At 44.3% G+C, this 14,415-nt stretch overlaps 1 protein-coding gene across 1 annotated transcript in view; it reads left to right on the forward strand.

Annotated features, from left to right (window-relative positions):
• Window positions 1-14,064, forward strand: part of LOC120024769 (pro-interleukin-16-like) — a 75,929-nt gene extending 61,865 nt beyond the window's left edge. Inside the window, exons 17-23 of the mRNA XM_038969055.1 lie at window positions 99-894; window positions 2,128-2,315; window positions 3,139-3,307; window positions 7,293-7,394; window positions 7,763-7,982; window positions 8,490-8,623; window positions 12,091-14,064. Of these exons, the coding sequence (XP_038824983.1) occupies window positions 99-894; window positions 2,128-2,315; window positions 3,139-3,307; window positions 7,293-7,394; window positions 7,763-7,982; window positions 8,490-8,623; window positions 12,091-12,252 (1,771 nt within the window). The 3' untranslated portion in view covers window positions 12,253-14,064. The remainder of the gene's footprint in view (window positions 1-98; window positions 895-2,127; window positions 2,316-3,138; window positions 3,308-7,292; window positions 7,395-7,762; window positions 7,983-8,489; window positions 8,624-12,090) is intronic.
• The last annotated feature ends 351 nt before the right edge of the window (window positions 14,065-14,415 follow it).

Raw genomic sequence — 14,415 nt, forward strand, 5'->3', positions numbered from 1 at the left:
ATATTGTGTGTTCATGAGTTATAAGCCAACAAGAATTTCTGTCTCGTAAATTATTCAGGTGGATGGACAATAACATTTCAAAATGTGTATTTCAACAGCACCTTCGGGGTACGTCTGCGACCCACCTCCTCTGCAGCCCAGCTGTCAATCAAGCAGAAGATCCATTCATTTGAGACCTTCTCTAGTCCTGAGGGTAAGGGTGAGGAGACAGAGGGCAACAACAGGAGGCCCCTAGCCCCCTCCACTTCCCTCCCTCTGAAGGACAAGGCACCCGTCAGGAGGGACCCCCCTCTCTTAGAGGAGAATGGCACAATTCAACATGACATGGGCAAAGGAGCCAAAGTGACCTCTCCAATCCCTGACGAGGACAAGTACAGGAGGATGTCCTCTGTTCCCCCTGCAGCCTCTCCTCACTCCATCCTTCCGCCTTCTCCTGCCTCCCACCCTTCTCCTCCTACCTGCTTTTCTCTTCTTCCGACCCCCCTCCTTGCCTCGGAGCTCCAGACCCCAGTGGAAGAGACAACAGGCCTCAATGCAGAGATCTCTGACTCGCCATCCCCCGAGGACATCACCACCACCCCATCCACCCTAGAGGCACCTCTCCCCGAGGCCGAACCAGAAACAGAGCCCCTGGATGGGGCTGTAGAGGCCTCCATCTCCCCCTCCGGCCCGGTGCCCAGGAGGTCCAGCAGCTCCAAGGGAGAGAGCTTTGGTCCACTACAACCACCAGAGGAGGGGGAGGGAGACCAGAGCCATGCCCAGGTTCAGGGCAAGCAGGCCAGCCTGCGGACACGTAGCCTGCCCCTGCCTGCCTCTCCCTCCCCGGATGGGTCAACAACTCTAAGAGGACTGGAGGGAGAGAGCCTGGGGAAGATACTTTCCTTCAGTAACCAGGTGCGTCTTTGGTCCACACTTTACATTACATCACATCGTCCAAGTGTAAATTGTAAAATGTCCAATTTAACTGATGAAATGTATGAAATGTCACATAAGCTTCATACCAGTTGAATAACCCATGTAATTACTGTGTAACAGGTGCATGCAATACGTTTGTAACTGTCATTTAGTGTGTGGATTGTGCGCACCTGCGACACTTGGCAATAGTTTGCTTGGGAAACAATATAATTTATATAATATTCTGTTATATTTCATTATATTCTTACTATAAAATATATGTGTTTTGACTGTGGTAAGGGCACAGGAATATAAGTGTATTGTCTGCTAAATGAACAAATGAACTACAGGCTATCCCACTGGCACAGACTGGCACAATTCAACGTCAATTCAACATCTGTAACGTGGGAATGAGGTGGAAACAATGCTGATTAAAACAGTGTGTGCCCAGTGGGATGCCATAGCCAGACGAAGCACCGTAACATAGTCAACTCAGCTGTTCTGTTCTTCTTCATTTGTTTTCCCCTCCATTCTCTTAGATAAAAGGCCTATTATTCTCATCTGATGTTGTGAACAGATAATGATTTAAGTGGTTCATTATGTTGATTAAGGTCCTTGAGATAATAATAATAATAATTACTACAGTGTAGGCTGCTGATGGGAATGAGTGTCAGCAGACATTTCATTTGAAGTCAATTCACCCGGTTGGGATTTGGCAACTTATTGTAGACTAATTGGATAATTACTTTAGACTATTATAGAAAGAACACGTGACAGTTGTTTCACCCATGGTGTAAGAAGGTGCTATAATGGCCTCTTGAGGTGGGATGAACAGCAGAGCCCTAACCATAACATGTTTTATACTCTGCTCTACTCTACTCTACTCTACTCTACTCTACTCTACTCTACTCTGCTCTGCTCTGCTCTGCTCTGCTCTACTCTACTCTACTCTACTCTACTCTACTCTACTCTACTCTGCTCTGCTCTGCTCTGCTCTGCTCTGCTCTACTCTGCTCTACTCTTATCTGTTCTGCTCTATCTTATCGGCTCTGCTCTACTCTGCTCTGCTTTACTTTTATCTGCTCTACTCTACTCTTATCTGCTCTGCTCTACTTTTCTCTGATCTACTCTACTCTTATCTGCTCTGCTCTACTTTTATCTGCTCTGCACTGCTCTGCTCTACTCTTATCTGCTCTGCTCTACTATTAACTGCTCTGCTCTACTCTATTCCAGGTTTCCCATGCCTTGATGCGTTCCATGCACTCCCTGCTCCCCTCCCCCTGTCCTACTAGGCCAGGTAACCCCGGGTCAGACCCACACCCTGCATCCCCTCTAGTCTGCAGCCCGGAGGAGCCCGACCCGGCCCAGAACACCCCCCTCTCCCCTGGCCCCGACAGCAATGAGAATAGCTTCTCTGTCAGGTAAAAACTCTCTCAAAACATCAACATACAGCATATACCAGGGTTGGGCTCAATTCCATTACAATTCAATCAATTCAGGAAGTAAAAGGAAGTTCCTATTCCATTTTCTCTCAGTGCTTCTCTATGACAAGAATTTCAAATTGGAATTTCAGTTTACTTCCTAAATTGATGTAATTGAAATGGAATTGACTCTTACCCTGGTATATACAGCATATTCTCTGTTTCAATGACTGATACCAGACAGGCATACACATACTACCTCTCAGGTGATTGGATGAAAAGGTATAAATATACACTGATTTCACAAGAGCTGATAATAGTCTAGTACGTCTATAGACCTACACTGTAGGAGTGCTTGCTATGAAAAAAGTAAGATAGCACTGCTCCCTGGAAGTCCGATTCTGTAAAGTAGAGATGGCATTTTATATTATCAGATGGAACAGGCATATTTTAAATCAAATCTTTTCTGTAATTTGTCCCTGCTTCACAGGGCTTAATGCAATCGCGGCAGTATCATCTTTAGTCAGAGGAAGTATGAACACAGGAAGTGAACAAACAGGAAGTCACACGTGTTGTTCCTGTTCTGAGATGTGTCATTATGTCTAAAGTGTTAATCTGACTGAAATCCTCTCAGAGTTTAGTCTGTAACAGATTGACCAGACTAAAACATAACTCTCTATTTAGTTTTCATACAGTGAAATGCATGATTATGAGAGTAGCTACGATGAACCTGTCATACAGAAGGTGTGTCTGTGTGTGTGTTCTGTATGTGACCAGTGTCAGTGCGTGAGTTGAACTGTGTTTGCTTCCTTATTCCTCTCAGCCTATCTGATCTGAGGCAGTGTACCATTGAGCGGGGGGAGGAGGGAGGGGACCTGGTCTCACGCCCATCTCCGTCAGCATGTGCCCACTCTGTTATCTCAGCCATCCCTCCACAGGAAATACAGACCATGATCCAGGAAGTGAAAGCTCTGGATGAGGAAACACTGAAGGTGAAACTTTATCAGTCAGTCTGTCTGTCAGTCATTCTGTCCGTGTGTCCGGCCTGTCTGTTTCATTGTTATTAATTTATTTGGAGGTCCATCCATCTCTTCCTCACTAGAAGGGCCTCGCTGACTATATTAGGATGTCAAATAATGATGTTCCCCACATGAACACCACATGAACACCACATGAACAACACCACATGAACAACACCACATGAACACCACATGAACATCACATCAGCACCACATGAACACCACATGAACAACACTACATGAACAACACTACATGAACAACACTACATGAACACCACATCAACACCACTTGAACACCACTTGAACACCACATGAACACCACATGAACACCACATGAACACCACATCAACACCACATGAACACCACATCAACACCACATGAACACCACATGAACACCACATGAACACCATATGAACACCACATGAACACCACATGAACACCACATCAGCACCACATCAGCACCACATCAACACCACATGAACACCACATCAGCACCACATCAACACCACATGAACACCACATCAACACTACATGAACACCACATCAACACCACATCAACACCACATAAACACCACATGAACACCACATGAACACCACATGAACACCACATGAACACCACATGAACACCACATGAACAACACTACATGAACAACACTACATGAACAACACTACATGAACAACACTACATGAACACCACATGAACACCACATGAACACCACATCAGCACCACATCAGCACCACATCAACACCACATGAACACCACATGAACACCACATGAACACCACATCAACACCACATGAACACCACATGAACACCACATCAACACCACATCAACACCACATCAACACCACATCAACACCACATGAACACCACATGAACACCACATGAACACCACATGAACACCACATGAACACCACATGAACAACACTACATGAACAACACTACATGAACAACATTACATGAACACCACATGAACACCACATGAACACCACATCAACACCACTTGAACACCACTTGAACACCACTTGAACACCACATGAACACCACATGAACACCACATGAACACCACATGAACACCACATGAACACCACATGAACACCACTTGAACACCACATGAACACCACATGAACACCACATGAACACCACATCAACACCACATGAACACCACATGAACACCACATGAACACCACATGAACACCACATGAACACCACATGAACACCACATCAACACCACATGAACACCACATGAACACCACATGAACACCACATGAACACCACATGAACACCATATGAACACCATATGAACACCACATGAACACCACATGAACACCACATCAGCACCACATCAGCACCACATCAGCACCACATCAACACCACATCAACACCACATCAGCACCACATCGACACCACATCAACACCACATCAACACCACATCAACACCACATCAACACCACATCAACACCACATCAACACCACATGAACACCACATCAACACCACATCAACACCACATCAGCACCACATCAACACCACATGAACACTACATCAACATCCGGTCATGACAGACTGTCAACTCTTACTGTTGAGAATCTCTCATCTCTGGTCTACTCTCTAAGTGGTTGAGGTAATCTATACCCCTGAGTCCGAGGCTGCATCCCAAATGACATGCTATTCCCTCTAAAGTGCACTACGTTTGAGCAGGGCCCATAAGGCTCTGGACAATAGGGTGCTGTGTGGGAAGCATGGTAAGAGCTGCTCTCTCATGCAGTACTCAACACTGGCTTCTGCTAAACAACACGCTTGTAGGAATGAGCTCCACTACAGGACTGGAGGGACCATTAAGGATTACGTTAGAGTGCTCAGCTGCAGGTGTGTGTGTGTGTGTGTGTGTGTGTGTGTGTGTGTGTGTGTGTGTGTGTGTGTGTGTGTGTGTGTGTGTGTGTGTGTGTGTGTGTGTGTGTGTGTGTGTGTGTGTGTGTATTAAGAGGCTTTCAGGGAGGAAAGAGTATCACAGTTTGCATTAAAAGGCTTTCAGGGAGGACAGAGTATCACAGTGTGTATTGAAAGGCTTTCAGGGAGGACAGAGTATCACAATGTGTATTAAGAGGCTTTCAGGGAGGACAGAGTATCACAGTGTGTATTAAGAGGCTTTCAGGGAGGACAGAGTATCACAGTGTGTATTAAGAGGCTTTCAGGGAGGACAGAGTATCACAGTGTGTATTAAGAGGCTTTCAGGGAGGACATAGTATCACAGTGTGTATTAAGAGGCTTTCAGGGAGGACAAAGTATCACAGTGTGTATTAAGAGGCTTTCAGGGAGGACAGAGTATCACAGTGTGTATTAAGAGGCTTTCAGGGAGGACAGAGTATCACAGTGTGTATTAAGAGGCTTTCAGGGAGGACAGAGTATCACAGTGTGTATTAAGAGGCTTTCAGGGAGGACAGAGTATCACAGTGTGTATTGAAAGGCTTTCAGGGAGGACAGAGTATCACAGTGTGTATTGAAAGGCTTTCAGGGAGGACAGAGTATCACAGTGTGCATTAAGAGGCTTTCAGGGAGGACAGAGTATCACAGTGTGTATTAAGAGGCTTTCAGGGAGGACAGAGTATCACAGTGTGTATTGAAAGGCTTTCAGGGAGGACAGAGTATCACAGTGTGTATTAAGAGGCTTTCAGGGAGGACAGAGTATCACAGTGTGTATTAAGAGGCTTTCAGGGAGGACAGAGTATCACAGTGTGTATTAAGAGGCTTTCAGGGAGGACAGAGTATCACAGTGTGTATTAAGAGGCTTTCAGGGAGGAAAGAGTATCACAGTGTGTATTGAAAGGCTTTCAGGGAGGACAGAGTATCACAGTGTGTATTAAGAGGCTTTCAGGGAGGACAGAGTATCACAGTGTGTATTGAAAGGCTTTCAGGGAGGACAGAGTATCACAGTGTGTATTGAAAGGCTTTCAGGGAGGACAGAGTATCACAATGTGTATTAAGAGGCTTTCAGGGAGGACAGAGTATCACAGTGTGTATTAAGAGGCTTTCAGGGAGGACAGAGTATCACAGTGTGTATTAAGAGGCTTTCAGGGAGGACAGAGTATCACAGTGTGTATTAAGAGGCTTTCAGGGAGGACAGAGTATCACAGTGTGTATTGAAAGGCTTTCAGGGAGGACAGAGTATCACAGTGTGTATTAAGAGGCTTTCAGGGAGGACAGAGTATCACAGTGTGTATTAAGAGGCTTTCAGGGAGGACAGAGTATCACAGTGTGTATTGAAAGGCTTTCACGCACGCACGCACGCACGCACGCACGCACGCACGCACGCACGCACGCACGCACGCACGCACGCACACACACACACACACACACACACACACACCTCTCTCGAAGGACCACTTGGCTCTGTGCTCAGGAGAACATCTGTATGCATTTCCTTTCTCGATATGTCATTACCGCACTCTTACTACAATGTGTGTGTGTGCCTGTGTGTCTGTTTGTGTGTGTGTGTGTGTCTGGTGTGTGTGTGTGTGTGTGTTTGCCTGTTTGTGTGTGTGTGCGTGTCTGGTGTGTGTTTGTGTGTGTCTGGTGTAAAGCCCGGAGGTGAGGGCGAGAAACTTGGTCCCCCTCGGCTCTCTCCCAGACATACAATCATCTGGAAACTGTCAACAACAGCTGGGGTTTAATAATCAAACTGAGATATCTCTGTGAATGGCCACGAATCGTCTGACTCACGTCATAAAAGTATTAATCGTCTCAGAGTAACAGGGCTACTGATCTAGGATCAAGTTTGTCTTTTAGATCACATTGAATAAGATTACATGGACGGGGGGACCTGATCCTAGATCAGCACTCCTACTCTTTATAGATAACAACAAGAACCAGCAGTAACATTGTAAAGTGAGCGGAAAACCTTAAAATATTATTTTGAATGTTAGAATGAAAGAGATGACTTCTTTCCATCCCTTTTTCTAGCAATTTGAGCACATCCAAGTGGTGATTCTGCACAAGGAGGAAGGAGCAGGTCTGGGTTTCAGCATTGCAGGTGGGATAGACCTGGAGAGCAAGGCCACCACAGTGAGTATACTGAAAGGTCATGCTAGAGCAGATGAAAAGTGATGACATCCTCAGAATTGATGTTAAAGATTGTATTTCTGTGTGTTGTGTGCTATCTGAGGGAGTTGAGAATTCTGCAGAAGACACATTTCTGTTGTTCATTGTAACATATTGTATGGACAATAAAGTGTCTATATTAGTTAGGAGCGTGATTTTGGACTTAAATATTAAAGATAGGATCCCATGGCTATAAAGCCCTGGTACTGTCCTTTCTAGCATGGCCAGATAGTGACAACTCTACAAAATGTCTGCCAGCTGCTCCACCAATCAAGGTGAATTGCTTAGAATGGGAATGTGAATTGTAAATGTTCTGACATTTCTCCCTCCAGGTACATCGTGTTTTCCCCCACGGCCTGGCGGCTCAAGAGGGGACCGTGGAGAAGGGTGACGAGGTGCTGTCCATCAACGGCCAGACACTAAGGGGTGCGACACACGCTGACGCCACCGCCACGCTGCGCCAGGCCCGCACCATGAGACTGGCCGTGGTGGTGGTGAGCAAGGGGAGAGAGGGAGGAGGAGGGAACAAGACTGATGATTCCTCTGTCAGCAGTAGCAGTACAGACCTCAACCCCACAGGTGAGTAGAAGGTGGTCAGACAAGTTCACCTAGTAAGACAGCACACACAACACTGTGCAGGTGTGTGTGTGTGTGTGTGTGTGTGTGTGTGTGTGTGTGTGTGTGTGTGTGTGTGTGTGTGTGTGTGTGTGTGTGTGTGTGTGTGTGTGTGTGTGTGTGTGTGTGTGTGTGTTTGTGTGTGTGAGCGTACATCAAATCCAATTTTATTGGTTGCGTACACATTATTTAGCAGATGTTTTTGCAGGTGTAGCAAAATGCTTGCATTTGTGGCTGTATCATACAGTGTATGTACTGTATGTATACGTTGGTTATTCATCTCTCTCTCTCTCTCTCTCTCTCTCTCTCTCTCTCTCTCTCTCTCTCTCTCTCTCTCTCTCTCTCTCTCTCTCTCTCTCTCTCTGTCTGTCTGTCTGTCTGTCTGTCTGTCTGTCTGTCTGTCTGTCTGTCTGTCTGTCTGTCTGTCTGTCTGTCTGTCTGTAGTGGAGGATGGGGGAGCCATGCTGACTGTGGAGCTGGAGACAGGAGGAGGGGGTGTGGGCTTCAGTTTGGATGGAGGGAAAGGCTCTATCCATGGAGACAGGCCTCTGGTCATCAACAGGATCTTTAAAGGTACAGTAATATCCATGGAGACAGGCCTCTGGTCATCAACAGGATCTTTAAAGGTACAGTAATATCCATGGAGACAGGCCTCTGGTCATCAACAGGATCTTTAAAGTTACAGTACTATCCATGGAGACAGGCCTCTGGTCATCAACAGGATATTTAAAGGTACAGTAATATCCATGGAGACAGGCCTCTGGTCATCAACAGGATATTTAAAGGTACAGTAATATCCATGGAGACAGGCCTCTGGTCATCAACAGGATATTTAAAGTTACAGTACTATCCATGGAGACAGGCCTCTGGTCATCAACAGGATCTTTAAAGGTACAGTAATATCCATGGAGACAGGCCTCTGGTCATCAACAGGATATTTAAAGGTACAGTAATATCCATGGAGACAGGCCTCTGGTCATCAACAGGATCTTTAAAGGTACAGTAATATCCATGGAGACAGGCCTCTGGTCATCAACAGGATCTTTAAAGGTACAGTAATATCCATGGAGACAGGCCTCTGGTCATCAACAGGATATTTAAAGGTACAGTAATATCCATGGAGACAGGCCTCTGGTCATCAACAGGATCTTTAAAGGTACAGTAATATCCATGGAGACAGGCCTCTGGTCATCAACAGGATCTTTAAAGGTACAGTAATATCCATGGAGACAGGCCTCTGGTCATCAACAGGATATTTAAAGGTACAGTAATATCCATGGAGACAGGCCTCTGGTCATCAACAGGATATTTAAAGTTACAGTACTATCCATGGAGACAGGCCTCTGGTCATCAACAGGATCTTTAAAGGTACAGTAATATCCATGGAGACAGGCCTCTGGTCATCAACAGGATATTTAAAGGTACAGTAATATCCATGGAGACAGGCCTCTGGTCATCAACAGGATATTTAAAGGTACAGTAATATCCATGGAGACAGGCCTCTGGTCATCAACAGGATCTTTAAAGGTACAGTAATATCCATGGAGACAGGCCTCTGGTCATCAACAGGATCTTTAAAGTTACAGTAATATCCATGGAGACAGGCCTCTGGTCATCAACAGGATCTTTAAAGTTACAGTAATATCCATGGAGACAGGCCTCTGGTCATCAACAGGATATTTAAAAGTACAGTAATATCCATGGAGACAGGCCTCTGGTCATCAACAGGATATTTAAAGGTACAGTAATATCCATGGAGACAGGCCTCTGGTCATCAACAGGATCTTTAAAGGTACAGTAATATCCATGGAGACAGGCCTCTGGTCATCAACAGGATATTTAAAGGTACAGTAATATCCATGGAGACAGGCCTCTGGTCATCAACAGGATATTTAAAGGTACAGTACTATTCATGGAGACAGGCCTCTGGTCATCAACAGGATATTTAAAGTTACAGTACTATCCATGGAGACAGGCCTCTGGTCATCAACAGGATATTTAAAGTTACAGTACTATCCATGGAGACAGGCCTCTGGTCATCAACAGGATATTTAAAGGTACAGTAATATCCATGGAGACAGGCCTCTGGTCATCAACAGGATCTTTAAAGGTACAGTAATATCCATGGAGACAGGCCTCTGGTCATCAACAGGATATTTAAAGGTACAGTAATATCCATGGAGACAGGCCTCTGGTCATCAACAGGATATTTAAAGGTACAGTAATATCCATGGAGACAGGCCTCTGGTCATCAACAGGATATTTAAAGGTACAGTACTATTCATGGAGACAGGCCTCTGGTCATCAACAGGATATTTAAAGGTACAGTACTATCCATGGAGACAGGCCTCTGGTCATCAACAGGATATTTAAAGTTACAGTACTATCCATGGAGACAGGCCTCTGGTCATCAACAGGATATTTAAAGGTACAGTACTATCCATGGAGACAGGCCTCTGGTCATCAACAGGATATTTAAAGTTACAGTACTATCCATGGAGACAGGCCTCTGGTCATCAACAGGATATTTAAAGGTACAGTAATATCCATGGAGACAGGCCTCTGGTCATCAACAGGATATTTAAAGGTACAGTAATATCCATGGAGACAGGCCTCTGGTCATCAACAGGATATTTAAAGGTACAGTAATATCCATGGAGACAGGCCTCTGGTCATCAACAGGATATTTAAAGGTACAGTACTATTCATGGAGACAGGCCTCTGGTCATCAACAGGATATTTAAAGGTACAGTACTATTCATGGAGACAGGCCTCTGGTCATCAACAGGATATTTAAAGTTACAGTACTATCCATGGAGACAGGCCTCTGGTCATCAACAGGATCTTTAATAAAGGTACAGTAATATCCATGGAGACAGGCCTCTGGTCATCAACAGGATATTTAAAGGTACAGTACTATCCATGGAGACAGGCCTCTGGTCATCAACAGGATATTTAAAGGTACAGTACTATCCATGGAGACAGGCCTCTGGTCATCAACAGGATCTTTAAAGGTACAGTAATATCCATGGAGACAGGCCTCTGGTCATCAACAGGATCTTTAAAGGTACAGTAATATCCATGGAGACAGGCCTCTGGTCATCAACAGGATATTTAAAGGTACAGTAATATCCATGGAGACAGGCCTCTGGTCATCAACAGGATCTTTAAAGGTACAGTAATATCCATGGAGACAGGCCTCTGGTCATCAACAGGATATTTAAAGGTACAGTAGCAGCACAGGATTAAAAGGGATAGTTCACAAAAAAGGGAATATTTGGAGACAGTGGCCAGGTAAAGAAAACCAAAGCCCGGATTGCTGCCTTACTATGTCCCTAATCTCTAACAGGGTAAGACAGTGGCCTTACTATGTCCCTAATCTCTAACAGGGTAAGACAGTGGCCTTACTATGTCCCTAAACTCTAACAGGGTAAGACAGTGGCCTTACTATGTCCCTAAACTCTAACAGGGTAAGACAGTGGCCTTACTATGTCCCTAATCTCTAACAGGGTAAGACAGTGGCCTTACTATGTCCCTAATCTCTAACAGGGTAAGACAGTGGCCTTACTATGTCCCTAATCTCTAACAGGGTAAGACAGTGGCCTTACTATGTCCCTAATCTCTAACAGGGTAAGGAAATCAATATATCATTTTGTCATTTGGGTGAACTTTAGGTGCCATTTATCAGACACTGTTATCCAAGTGACTTACAGTAGTGTGTGCATACATTTTTAGTAAGGGTGACCCCAGCAGGAATCAAACCAACGATCTTGACGTTACAAGTGCCATGCTCTACCAGCTGAGCCACACATTACCTTTTCTTAACACTTTTAACAATGTATTTTATTCTTAGAAGAGTTGTGATGTCACGGAAAGCAGGAAACCATGCAAACAACGCAGAGAAGCACAGTTTTATAAGCTTTAACTTTTATAAGTTGGGGGAGGCGAAAGCTGATCCCAGATCTGCACCTAGGGGAAACTTCACAACAGACCAATGTGTGACAGTGTGTTCTCCTGCTCCCCAATAGGTGGTGCTGCGGAGCAGAGCGGGTTGCAGTCTGGTGATGAGCTGCTGCAGGTCCAGAGCACCTCCCTCCAGGAGCTGAGCCGCTTCGAGGCCTGGAACATCGTCAAGGCTCTGCCTGAGGGGCATATCACTCTAGTCATCAGGAGGAGGAAGGAGGATGAGGCAGAAGGGTCTGCCTGAGGGACATCTCACTGTAGTTAACAGGAGGAGGAAGGAGGAGGATACTGAGGAGTTACCCTTAGACACTGATTTCAGGTTAGTTTACACTGTTTATACTTAATTGATTTCCAGATACAATAGGTCCCTGACTACCTACGGAGGTAGTCAGAAAGATCTGATCACAATTACACTTCTTTAAAAATGTGGGCACAATCAGAGTGTGGACAAGATCAGGACAAAGGACTCATGTTAGCACCAGCTATAAACGGGGCTATTGATTCTCAAGATTTGGCCACGTATTGATTGTGGCCACATTTGTAGACAGGAGTCCGCAATTAAAATACCTATTGTGATTGGATTGTGATCAGATCTTCCTGATCACCACCGGAGGTAGTCAGGCACACATGTTGTCTGGATATCTTCCAAGTGTAGACGGATGTGGACAGGGAAACCATTTAAATCATCATTATCCCTCTAAAATCATTGACAGGTGGCGCCATCGTCTTATGGCATCAATATGAGTCTTTAAATAAAGAAAATACATATTATTTTGAAAGAATATCTGTCGAATAATTTGCATACAGGGAGGGACCAGTAAATTTTGGTCACAATGCGGACACAGCGGACAGATAAGAGACACATTTTAATACAAGGTGTAGATGCAACGGCAAAAATGTGGCCGCTATCATAATGTGGACAACGGCCTCGATTCAATCCGTATCGCTGAAGTTTAGCGTTATAGCGTGATTGAAAATGAAAGGTAATTTCCGATTGAACCGACTTATGAATTTACCGTGAATGCAGTCTCCGCAAACACAGGAACATTGCCTTTATATTTCAATCACGTTGAAGTGCTACGGATTGAATAGAGCCCGAGATCAGAGTTAGCATCAGGTATAAACAGGGCCAACTAGAACACAAATCAACCACAAGCCATCATACCATTTCATATGAGCACTATTAACATACTGTAGTTATGAATATAATATCTATATTCTATATCAAATCATATTGCAATGACAATCAGGGACTGTTACTGTAGAGAGAGGTGAGTTTACAGGTGCTTTGCTCTGACTGCCTTCCTACACCCAGAACTTCTAGACCAGGGACCACATTGAGTTTGAGATTTGCACAGATATACAGTATTTACATGAAGGAAGGGAGAGACATTCCATTGCTTTTGACTGTTAGAAATAGTGTACAATACTGTAATGTAGTCCAAAAGAGTATGATACTCATACAAAATATTTAAAATGGGATTTGCATTTTTCATGGAATTGTAGTATTGTGCTTGATGTTGGAATCATTATTTAGACCAAAGACTATGAGTTGGATTCAATCCATATCGCGGAAGATCAGCATCAAAAGGTAAAGTTAATTTCCATGAATGCAGTCTCCGCGAACGCGGGAACATTGCCTTTAATTGTCAATCGCCCTATAAAGCGGATCTTCAGAGCTACGGATTTAATAGAGTCCTTAGTTCCTTTATTAGATGACAATGGGAAAATCTCAATTGCATACTGCTCGCGTCCTCCCTCCTTCTCAAAACCCATTGGATGAGAAAACCAGAGGTCCCGCCCCTCTGACCTTCTCCTCCAATTGGTTTTGAGGAGGCCAGGCGAGAGGAGTATCTAATTGAGATTCTCCCTATGGGTGAAACCAAAGACATAACTAAACCAGAGCAAATTTTCACCTTGTTTTCTCTCCTAGTTTGATATTAAGGAAAACACGGTGTGAACATTTTGTACCAAAATCCATTAGAATATAGATATTTAAAACTCTGTATATCGGTACTAAAGCTTTATCGCAATATACATTATACTAATAAAATAATTTAACCCAATCTGTATGTGTATGTTTCAAAAGTTTATTCACAAGACTGTTGTGCCAATAACCATTCATGTTTTAAAACCAATGTAGTTATTTGACTTCATATGGAACAGATGCATTTACCACTCAGTTAATGAGACTATGCGAGTTGTAGGCAAAACTCCTTTAATTTCCCCAAAATTCCCAGGTTTTCCAGAAATCCTGGTTGGAGGATTCTGCATCACTGCTTATTCCCTTCTGGTTTTGGGAACTTCCAACCGGGACTTCTGGGAAAGTTGAGTAATCATCATTGTAATCCTTAATAACTCTTCTCCGGTGTTTGAAAAACAGCCGGTGAATGTGTAGTGGGTATAG

The sequence above is a fragment of the Salvelinus namaycush genome, chromosome 30 (assembly GCF_016432855.1).
Source record: "Salvelinus namaycush isolate Seneca chromosome 30, SaNama_1.0, whole genome shotgun sequence".
Taxonomy (NCBI): Eukaryota; Metazoa; Chordata; class Actinopteri; order Salmoniformes; family Salmonidae; genus Salvelinus; species Salvelinus namaycush.